This window comes from Diuraphis noxia, unplaced genomic scaffold (assembly GCF_037042655.1).
Source record: "Diuraphis noxia isolate RWA-SAM2 unplaced genomic scaffold, SU_Dnox_SAM2 contig0001, whole genome shotgun sequence".
Classification (NCBI taxonomy): domain Eukaryota; kingdom Metazoa; phylum Arthropoda; class Insecta; order Hemiptera; family Aphididae; genus Diuraphis; species Diuraphis noxia.
In genome coordinates, this window is record NW_028301711.1 from 36,496,312 (window position 1) to 36,509,079 (window position 12,768).

At 29.8% G+C, this 12,768-nt stretch overlaps 1 protein-coding gene across 2 annotated transcripts; it reads right to left on the bottom strand.

Moving 5' to 3' along the window:
- Positions 1-1,073: 1,073 nt before the first annotated feature.
- Positions 1,074-5,308, bottom strand: LOC107169823 (uncharacterized). Of its 2 annotated transcripts, XM_015519708.2 has the most exons (4): positions 5,112-5,308; positions 4,811-5,039; positions 3,755-3,869; positions 1,074-2,587 (listed from the first exon to the last, which is right to left on the bottom strand). In XM_015519708.2, the coding sequence occupies exons 2-4, from the start codon at positions 5,028-5,030 to the stop codon at positions 1,993-1,995; spliced, it is 930 nt and encodes a 309-aa protein (XP_015375194.1). In that variant the 5' UTR covers positions 5,031-5,039; positions 5,112-5,308; the 3' UTR covers positions 1,074-1,992. The 2 variants fall into 2 exon arrangements, with proteins under 2 accessions (XP_015375194.1, XP_089072076.1); XM_089215950.1 differs by having other exon boundaries at positions 4,811-5,308.
- Positions 5,309-12,768: the final 7,460 nt, after the last annotated feature.

Genomic DNA, 12,768 nt, shown 5'->3' on the forward strand with positions numbered 1-12,768 from the left:
ACTATAATATAACTGTGTCTTCAAGTCAATTCATTATAACGATAATACGATATAATACTGTACCTACATAACACCAGTAGTTACGGAATGGTCTCCGCGTCACAATCATTATAAGAAGAAAATGTCAACTTCGTATCTAACGCACACAATTTACCGAGAACTCAGCAGCGATCTAAAATAAGGGCTGGTTTGTGCCTTTATTTTATTATGATTCGTCCCTAAGTATATAATATATATCACGATGTGTACGTGCTTTCAGTCCTCGATTTCTCTCCTCAGAGACTTCTTGCTTTTGTGTATAAAAGAGGAAATAGTAAAAGCAAATAATATTAACTGTACAAGAGTCTCGTTAGGGAGAATGTAACAAGGAATTATATTATCAACAGTATAAAACTTTTGTCTACTATATGTGATGAACATTTTGTTAAAATTATTCAAGGTAGGCAATAATTAATGAGATGAATTATTATTATTCATAGAATTAATTTAAAAACATAATCCGTCAGCAGATAGATATAAAAATAAAGCTAATTTAAAATTATTGCAATATTTAAATAATAAAAATAAGTTTTTGGCTTCTTTAAATAAATACTATGTAAACAAAAAATTATTTGTAAAGTACAATAAATTCAGATGTGTGTTTTTCTGCACTAGTTGAAAGATTATTTTAATTTACTGGTTTTATGATGTCCCCTACAAGATCTTGTTTATGTGATAGTAATGTTGAAAAGCTTGTACCCTTAAAATGAAATTATAAAATTTAATATAAATATTTTACTATTTTAGATAATATTAAGTTTATAGTTTAATTATGTCGTTTATAATTAAAATTTCATAATTTATTTCAACACTCATAATTTTTATTCTTAATGTTGTACTCATTTCTGCGATCATAATACTTTATATATATAATATAAATTGAACATTACAATAATACGTTTATATTAATTGACTTAATATTAATTACTAATCATTATTAACCATAATAAAAGTATAGGTAATAGGTATGAGGTCTACAGTATACATTTCATAAGATTATAATTGATTCGACGTAAAATAAATAATTATTAAAGTAAAAATGAAATTAATTTTTATTGTTAAAAATGGATACAGTTTTTATTCATAAATTTTTTATTTAATTGTTGATTCTCCAATTGGAAAAAAATTATACTAAACTTGTTATTTTTTACAAGTATTTTAAATAGTTAATTGGAATCTTCTATACATTCTATTGTAGGTACTATAGTCAGAGTAATTTACAACAATACACTACAAACTCACTAGGCCAACTAGAATGATGCTTTATATAATATATATTTATAAAATAATAGCGTTAATTCTATAATTTCTAAATTAATGTGTATCACTGAGAGATTTAAAAATAAAACATACAGAGTAAGTATAAACTGTAAATATATAATATATATAATAAAAGGTTTAAAATAATGAATAATACGATAGTCATAATGATGCTTGGATATCCCGGACTTAACAGTCTGCTATTACCTATTATTGAAACACAAACCAACGGTATAGATCACATACCACACACGTAAGCAGTTATACGAGTAGTTAGTACACGAAACAGCGGTAATTGGGAAATCACCAAATACTTTGTCGTTTAAAAGTCAGCCGTATCCAATATAGTCGAATTCGGACCGAACTATTGAAAGTTCTAATAGATCATGTGCGTAGTAAATGACACTATGGTTGAAATGGCCACTCAGAATACGATAAAATGCACACGACACCATACGGGTGTAAACCCGGCGTAATAATATGTTCGTATGTAAACGGGGTAATATTATTGTAATAAATATTATAGTTAGGTTGGTACATAAACTGCGAATTAAAAAAAAAAAAAGTGATCGGTCGGGTAGAATGTGTAGCACGGATCGAGGTGGAAAAAAATAAAACGGAAAAACATTCAGAGAGAGGAGGGATGGAATTTGAATCGCATGGATCAGATGTCCACGTCCACAGCTATTTCAACTACAAGAACACCGTCAGCTTGACGACGAGCGCGTCACCAGCCGTGTAACGTCTGTACGTCAGCACGTCGTGCCGGAACTCCATGGACGCGCAGACGATTTCGGTGGGCGGCTGGTTCTGCAGGCGGTAGTGTTGTGGGCTGTGGTGCGGCGTCGGCGACGGAGGTGGTGCGGCGTTGCATCGAACGTCGTCCCAGACGCGGGACACGATATCCTCTGGCCCGATGTCCGTCTGGTCGAGCACACTGAGCCGAAGCCTATAGGCGAACGGCCACCTGAGCTGGGCGTCGTACTCGCCGGCGGCCGGCACGGCGGCCACTCGGACGGTCCGGGCCGTCACATCTGAGCGGACGGTCAGCAAGATCCGGTAGCTGCGCGGTGACACATAAAACGGTGGGCTGTGCGCCAGGCCGTCCGCGGCGAACGACAACCGCCAGAACGCGTCCACGCGCCAGTAGTAAACGAACGCGGTGGTCGCGCCCCGTGGCCGATCACTGCCGAATGCGTGGCCATCATCAGTGGTGAACACTGTACCGTTGTACGTACCGATTTCCCGGAGTCTGCCAGTATCTAACGCGTCACTGTCACCGGCTTTGCTAATAATATAAAATTAACAGAATATTAATTTATCGGCGGGTTGTGATTCAATATAGGTGTATTATAATTATAGGTTCTACGACAATTGCAAAAAAGCGAAAGAAAAAGAGCGAACGTAAATGAGCGAATGAAAAAGAGTGAGTACAAAATGAGCGGATAAAAATATGAGCGAAAACATATAGAGCGAAAAAATATATAATATAAACGTTTTCTTCTTTAAATATTTTATACCAGCTATGTACTAATTATGTGAAACTACAGTGAAATATTTTAGGATTCGTAAAATCCACGATAACTATTCGATAAGATTACGTTTATGATAATTTGTCTCATCTGAGTCACTGTGGTCGTACCTAGGTTGATTTTGTCATTTTAGTCGTCCGCCGGAGTTCTTATATTAATGTGTTCGATTTATTGATGTGTATGATGTATGATAATGCTATATATTCAGTCACAACAAGGAAAACTTTTACTACAGTTAAATAGTTTCTTATATCGGAAAGAAAAAATACATAAATATGTCGAATATTGGCGATGTATAGACAAACTAGTATCGTGTATAATTTTTTATTGCAAATATAAATGTATCAATTCAATTTTCAATAAGTCTGACAAATATGAAATATTTTATATTATTATATTTTTTATTATATGTGCAAATAATTCATTTTAATTATATTATAATATTATATTTTTTTCGCTCATTTTGTATTCGCTCTTTTTCATTCACTCATTTGCGTTCGCTCTTTTTCTTTCGCTCAATTGTTGGGATACCAAAAATAATACCAATTTGACTGTCAAATGAACTGTAATTTTTTTCATTAGGTGCATATTTTCTACATCTTTAAACATATACTTTGGACATGTGACATTAAATGGATTAAACTGATAAAGTGACATCACTCTTAATTATATTGTAAAAGAGTATTGCACAAATGTATAAATAATAATGGAAAAAAATGATGTCATGTTACATAATATGAGTTAGTTAGTAGTTTATAATGTAGTTGTTTTAAATTGAAATTCAATTTTAATAGTTTATTTCTATATTATGAATGAGATAAGTATCCAGTATTATCGGCCTCTGTAAAGACTATTACAATATGACAAATAATTATACCTATTTATCGTTATATTATTTTTTTGTTCAATATTTTTTAATGCACCTTATGATTTGTCCTTTTAGCAAAACACGTTCCATGTAAAACAATCGTTGTTTTATATTTTCTGCATCTGCTGTTAATAACGATTCGATGCGGTGCAACCTTGTGTTTGTCTCGTCTGAAATAATAATTTCAATGATAATACATTCATCGACAATTAACTTTAATCGTTAGTTACAAAAGATTTTATGATATAGTACCTATAATATGTTTCATAACTATTGTTGACTATGCACGAACTTTCATCGTATTTATAAAAACATAAAATAAATCTACACAAAAGTACCTATAATTAAAAGTTATAAAAAATTGTAATTCAACTGTTGATCTAAAAACATTATTTAAAATATAATACTGTTTTTATGCTATTAAATACAAAAGATTATTAATAAACTAATAAAATTAAAAATTTTTCTTGTGAAGGTCAGCCTGCACATTAAAGTAAAATATTTAGATATGTAAAGTGTTCGAGGACCTTACATTTAAAATTAAATTATAACCACACATCCTGTCTTGTGATGAATGTCGAAAGAGAATATTTAAATACAGTTTCAATTATAGATATAAGAGAATAGAAATTTTATTTTTTATATAAAATACTGATTACACTGATGCGTGAATATTCGTGTACCTATATGTATGTATATTTTCATTATCTTTTGCGTCAAACATAGCTTGACAGTTAGATTACAGTAATTACTATTTTAATTATATGTGCTCAGCTTTACAATAATATTATTATGATACTTATGATGTTATTTTTCACTGCGTTTTAACCATGCAGGCTAAAGTAATAATTTTTCGAAATATAGTATAAGTAGTGAAAATATTATAGTCATAATTTTAGTTTCAACTTTATCACTGAAAGCAACTACAAAAAAAATATAACTGAAATAGCGTATTATAAAAATAAATATAAGTTATATCATTTAAATTATAATTTAGTCGTCCATATGAAGCAATATCGACGTGCATAGGCTAAACCTCCAACCCAAAGCCCCTAATTTCCGACGTGTTTAATGAATAAATCTTGTGTAGGTTTATAATATATTATCATACTTATGTTGCAAATGCCATGACAAAAACGTGAAAACTTTCCCTCGGCGGTTGCTACAATACGGTCGGTGATGACTTTGCACGACGTGTACTGCACATCGATGGCGCCATCCGACGTGAAGTTTTCCGGAAGTCCATTCAGAAATGAGACGTTCTGTTGGGCTGTGATCAAGGTCATCAATAATAAGCCGACGATAAATCCTACAGCGGCGGCAGTGCTCATCGCGACAAACTGTTTAAATCATACGAACGAGTTACTTAAACGTATTATATATTAAATTATGGATTATAGCGGGTGATAAACCTGTGTATTAATATATAATATGGCTGTTGTGGCGTAACGATTCGGTCGTGTACTGTGTCGGTTAAAATAACCGTTGAGAGTATACTAGCAGTGCTCGTAGTGGATTGCGTCGATTTGGAACTTAACGAGAAACAAAAAAATCTCAGCCAAAACAGTCCATTTCTACTTCGTTACGAGTTCGACACACAAGTGAATATTACTACCTATACGAGCTATATAAGACTATTCATAATTTATTTATTTCTATGTTTAGATAATAATGGATGGTGTGTATACTCGCATATGGCGAAATTTAGGACCTGGTTGAAGATTTTATTTTATATGCGCCACGTCCATCAATATGGTAAAAATAATATACAACACGCGTTATACACTTGTGAGCTGCCGTGTAATATCATAGATCTTAAAGACGGTAGATATAATAATATAATGCCTATAGGCCTAAGGCCGTTCATATACATAATTATAGGCCATCTACACGCATTGCACTTCGAACTTTTAAAATATTAACGAACTGTATTTTCGTGAACACTATATATAGACCACAGAATCGTGTAGAAATAATATCGTATCCCCCTGTTTGTCTCCAGACTAGGAAGAAAAAAAAACCCTTTTTAAGAATACTTACTTCACGTGATATTATGCGTTCGAGTCGTTCGAGACCAAACAGTCATTATGATGTGTTCGCTTGAACTCATGTAGTCGTATTTATTACTAAAACTACGCTACATATGTGCACATAGAATTTAATCAGTGCGTTCAAGAACGTAATAGGTACTGTAACTTTAATTCCAATGGATCTTTTTTAGATTTTTATCCTAATATTATATACTTATTAATAAAATTTATTTGAAGAATATTGCTCACTGCCTGCCAATGTTCTTAAATAATTATAATATTAAATCATTGTGAAAAATATAGCCGTAGACGCATCTAATAGCTATATAATTGGGAAATATCGTGATTACAAATTTCACAATAATTTATTAAACGATCGTATAATATAATACTATTTATTTTATGTTAATGTGCAGTAATCAAATGTTTTAGTACGTCTAAGAAAATTTTCTTAGAGATACAGCCATAAAATGTGATAATAATTAAATAAACGTTTTTATAAAGATAAACCTAGCTACTGTCACACTCGATGCTCGAATATCTGCTGAATATTATAAAACTGTAATCGTTTTGAAGTCTTAGTTTATTTTTTATTTTTGCTGGAAATTATTGCATTTTTCTTTTAAAAACATGGACAGAACCACCATAAATAATTGTAACTATCCATTTTATATAGAAATCAAAATTTATACGAAAACGTGAAATATTGAATTTTTTTAATACAGATATCAATGATGGTTATTTTTCAATTATTAATAACTTAGTCCAAGAGTTTTAAGTATAATTATCATTGATATTAATGAAATATTCGTGCTGCGGTTGACATATTACTATATCTTGTTTCCAACTATTTAAATAGTAAAACTTGGTCATTTTTCCCAGGAAATGGTTTATCGTCGACGACGAAGCAATGTTTGTACTATTATTGTCAATATGTGACTAAATAATATTTATAGTAAATAAAAATGTTTAATACCAAAGGTTAGGTATGAATATTAGATACCATTAAATTATGATGGTAATTCATGACAATTATATGTAAATAGATAACTTATGTAAAAAAAAAAAAAACAATGTATCAAATTATTCATTTTCATGAAACATTTCACTTTTTTAAATTTTAAGTCATTTTCATACACTATTACTTATACCTACTTATGAATTTTTCATAACTTAATTCCTCTGTCGATGACTCAAATTAATTGTGAGGAAAATACTAAGCCGATACGAGTTTTGCATTATATTTTTTCCACCTTTTTACCTACAGGTCTTTGAAATGATTTGGGAATCAGCTATAATAGGAGTCGATTTGTGTTTGTTTTGGGTGAATAGAAAAAGAGCCGACTTTAGAATATAATTCTGTGATACTATATGGTCAAAACTAAGACCTTTCGTAGTGATTGACATCCCCTCCGTAAAAATAAACAAAAATCTGTAAACATTTAATACCAGTCTTAATTTAAGTTTTCCATTCCCATGCACCCGTTGCATTAGATGACACTTATCCTCTTCAAAATGTTACCCTGTAGGATGCTGTATGTGCTCACTCCCCACACTTTGCCATGCACTAATGTTTACCTATATACTGGTATGCCATTAGGGTGCTTCTCTCAATATAGTATTACACACACATCATGAGTCTTAATTATTAGAAGTTTCAAGCATACGGAAGAAACGGATTACACAGCTAAAAAGAAACGAGTTTAAAACCTGAACTTAACCCGATAATATTTTCAAATTTGATTAAAGTATAGGAATTGGACCGATTTTCATAACTTCATTTAATAAGCGATTACTAAAATAATATTTCAATAGTATAATACGCTGTGTAAAATTATTTATTTTACACTGAAGACGTCATAATATGACTCAAACCCTGTGCCTACATATATGATAAAATCGATTAAAAGCGATAAAACGCAATTACTAATACATTATCGAAATAATTATTTATGATTTTAGCATTATGTTATAATGATACATATATAAAACATAAGTTAATTATATTACTTATATCTCAAAGTATATTCATTAAGAATATAATATTATTCGGAAAAACAAACATTCATAATTATTCATGCGTTATTGTGCCACTGGTTATTAAAAAAAAAAGGCTTATCAATCATCGTAGTAAGATTTAAAAACATTTTCAAATGAAAAAAATAATTTTAATGTTCACAAATTGTAATAATAATAATGGCTATAGGTACACGTGTGTATATATTACAACTTACAAATAACGTGATTTTATCAATGTACTTATTTATCAAACAAATTCATAATATTATATAATGCCTGTTATGATTTAGATACCATACTACCTATATTATACACAGTATATATTATTATACATATCATTACTTATCAATCAATTCATTAAGCCATCAAACTATTGACCTTTGTACATGTCTATGGACCTTTGCCAATGTTTCAGTTAACATTTCTGAAATAAAACGTTGCGAGTTAAACACTATATTCAACACTGGCGTCGGATTTGAATAAAATAATATTCATTAATATTGATATATAAACGACCAAACAATTATTACAATATTGATGATCACGTAAAGCAAATTAGATACTGGCACGATTATAGGTACCTTTGAATTATAACATAATAATAATAATATTGCAGTAACACTCGTCGATCCTATCTTAATAACAATATATTAATTATTAAACGAGGGTTACGATGAGCAATTAACCGGGACCCGTCTTTTTGCGATAAATTGATCGCTCGAATTCGCATACATTGCATATTATTATTACATGCAAATTAAGTAATAAATAAAACAAAACATTAATAAAAAGATATCTAACCAAATCAAAGTAAATATTCAGCTATTATCGTTTGTTTACCGACTCGTCGGAAAATGTAAATAATAATATTGTTGTACAACACAACGGTTGATGACCTTCCATGCGTATGTACAGTGTCATATATTTTACCTAGAACGACTGTTGTAGAAGTCGTATTTTTAATTTCCTGCGGCAAGAGCGTAGTAAAAGCATAATTTTAGTTTTAAAGAAACTAGCTAGCTGTAGGCGTGGTACGTGAGTGACGTGCAGGATGTGGGGTCGCGGAGAGCAGGCAGAGGTGACTTGATTTAGTTGACTGCAGTACCTAGCTGAAGTTCGAGTGCACAAACCGAATGAATATGACGTCATAAATTCATAATATTGTACGGTACATATAATAATAATATGATTTTCTTAAACACACACAAATATAAATGTGTATATATATATATATATATTATGGCTCGTTTTTTGTTGTTGTAAGAATTCGATAGTCGATAGCATAATTGATGATGGTGATAATATATTGTATACTATGATGAGTTTACAGCCAATAGTTATCATGCCAGTATTACTCAACGTCTCACAATTATCGGATTCTATATTATAATATAATATAATATAAATAAAATCGCATTTATACAAAATACCACGCACACACATACACACACACACACACACACACATGCACACGTTTAAGAACGTAGTGTCGTATGTAATGAATCTATACAATGCGCATACTTAGTTCCACATAGAATAGAGGGCATCAATTCATAATCATTTTCTACCTCAATTTTATCGAAAGATATAATATTATAATATTAAAGCCATATAAGTTTATGTTACCAAACTGTATACATTATATATAATATGTATTATAAATTGCTATTGCAATTTACTGAAACTAAGTTAATGTTTTTATGATATTTATTGTGTTATTTGTATCACACTGTTAATTATTAGTGTTGCGTCTAAACATAAAAATGTGCATAATATACGGGAAAATGTTTTCATCTTGTGCTTTTTGTGATTTTTCACTTGACCATTAAAATTTGATAATATTATGTAACAATTTATTAATAGGCTTTCAAATTTACGTAGAAGCCTCAATCTATGTTGCAATCCACATTGCTTATTTTAATTATTTGAACTGTCGAGGTGATTACAAACCATTAGGCATTAAGTCATAGGTATCGTATAATTTCCTTGAATCAAAATAATTAAAAACATTGAATGCTACGTATGAAGACTGAAGACTGAAGACGCATACATTAATTTACTATCTGCGAATTTTTGAATTTATCAAAATACAAAATAATATCAATAATAAAATAATCATAATAAATAATAATCTGCATTAAATATAATATTATAAATTTAATATTAAAATCAATAAAAGTAGACGCCTTATGGACTATAACTGTTTTTAACAAATATTGTTAACATATATAATATTTTTTTGGAAAAGTATACAAAATTATTATATGAAAACAATAAAACATATAGATTTATACCTACGTAAATACTCCACACTTGGTGAGAGTTCTGAGATGAGTGCAATACATTAATTTAAACAAACGCAATATCGTTCATAACCTATTTTATTTTCGTACAATTTGCTTGGGCACACTTAAGTTCAATCTGGTACTCTTAATTTCTCACAGAACGGGTCTTCGACATAAATGTTCTGTTCGAACAGACAAAACGTCTGTAAAACATTGACGTGCAGTGGTAATTGATCAAGCAATCGTGTGCCTATTTGTAATTGTATTTTATTTTTTCGTGCATGTTGATGCACAATGCACACGCTCTATTCGAAATATAAGGGCATACTGGAGAAAATAGTCAACATAGATTAAAACGTACATAATAATTTTAAATTTATATGCGTTTCAAAATCCAAACACGCTTGTGTTGTTTAGGTAGGTATATATGCATGATGCATCAGGTTTATAACCGAACACTGCACGTGTACCTACTGATATTCATATTTTATACAAACAATAACCAGATTGTATAGTACCGATACACATAGGTGCATAGATACTTATTAATATTTATAAACTGCTTTGTGGGATTCAACTAGAAATTGAGAGGGGGGGGGGGGGGGGGTAAACGAGTTTGGTTTTTGAAAATATTATATTCAATAGCATTACCTATATAGCGGGCAAGTATATATTATCTCGGGAAATTATTTTCTATATTTTCTAGGTATTTTACAGGCCAAACACGCGACTGTAAATGGCGGATAGTCGAAAAATATTTTACATCAGTGATCAGTATTCCACATATTATAATATATTATTGATATTTTTTATTACAATATTATTATATATTACCTCGTTAATTAGTTGACCTAACGTTTTGGAACGACGACCGGTTTAGCCTATGAATTTACACCGCAACTGCGTGATGTTTGACTTACATATTATTATATTTATATTATATTATTAGTTATAATTATCATAGTGTGGATCACGGTTCCAAAGATACAGGGTCACTTTTTAGTTTCATTTTGTACGTGAGCGCGTGGACTAAGGTGTGGGTGTCTAGTGTCTACCATCATAACACCATAATACAGCAGTCTGCATGGATACTTTTACCACAGTCACATAATATTATGTTCATAAATATTAAATTTAAAAGTTTTTCGTACAAAATGACTGCAGACATGCAGTATAAAAATTGGATAAATGGGTTACATGTGGGTTCTGCTTTACATTAAATATTTTAATATTTAGGTGTCAAAAGAGTCACACTGTAATGGATATGTTAAATTTGAAATAAATGATATAAAATACAATTTTTGATTACAGAATGAATTACTTACGTCGAACTTTGTTTTAAATTTTCAATTCTTAGCCAAAAAACTTGAACATTCTATACATTTTTAACTGCAAAATAATTTGTAGGTTTTCGATTAAATCGAATATACCAAAATTACGTTATTTAACATTTTTATAAATGTTATAAACATTTTAACTTTAAATACGAGTAAAAAATATTTGATTATACATTTTTAATACTTTTAAACTAATATTGTAACAATATGTGAATAGCATTAAAGTTTAAAGTTGTTTTTTCAAACTAATACTATTTTACTGACATTTATCAATTCAAAATGTCCGTAAAGAGCTTAAAGCGATATTTTGAAAATTGCATAAAGATATAAAGTACGGAAAATTATTAAAAAAACGTATACTGTGTAAATTTCAAGTATCTATTACGGTTATTCGTTTTTAAATTACAAAAAAATAAGAAAATCGCTCCATGAGAAATTGACTTATTATCCAATGTAATAATTTCAAAATCAAACGCTCATAAAAAATCTGTGGATTTAAGCTCAAGTTTCTTTTTTCTACTATCAATAACTCATGAGGAACCTGCATGATCTACATTTTAAAATATTTTAATCGAGAAAATTTATTTATATCGACATTCTTATTAAAAAAATAATTATATTATTCGAAAATTTCATATGTCTATAGCTTAACATGAGACTAAATATTTTGAAAATGTAATGGTGTATAGAAGATACCAACATAAATATACATTTTATGTATCTAAATTAACATTTTTTAGAGTTACACCAAAAATCACCATGAATTTTGAGTGAAAGTTTCCATTTTTCCTCAATTTTAGATTCTGAGCGGTGCGAGGAATGTATTGATTTTACCATGATGTGTGTGATTTTTTTTTGATTTTTTTGTGACTGTCATTACGTTTTGGGGCAGTAAAAATGCTTCGATTTTCGACTTCAGTACCTCGATTGAATAGAGAGTGAATATAGTTGGTACTTTGAGGGGTCAAAAGTAAATTCTCAATATTTTTCTAAGTAATAAAATAAACTTTTTTTTTTATTTTAAACTGTTTCTGACAAACAAGGTCATTGAACTTATTGATATAATAAAAAATTGTTAACATCAAGAAGTTGTTAAGCGTAAATTATAAATAAACTAAAAATTAAAGAAAAAATGGGAATTTTTACGCACAATCAGTTTTCCACAAAATCGATTTTGGTTTTTGATGTAACTTTAAAACAAATGACCATAGATACATGACATTTTCACCGAATGTTTATATAATTATATTCTATCCACCATGCAATTTTAAAAATTTTCGACTTAAGTTGAACTATTTATAGGCATATGCAATTTTCAATGATATTTAGTTTTTTTAGATTCTGAACGAAGTGATGAATGTATTGATTTTACAATGATGTGTGTTTTTTTATTTTTTT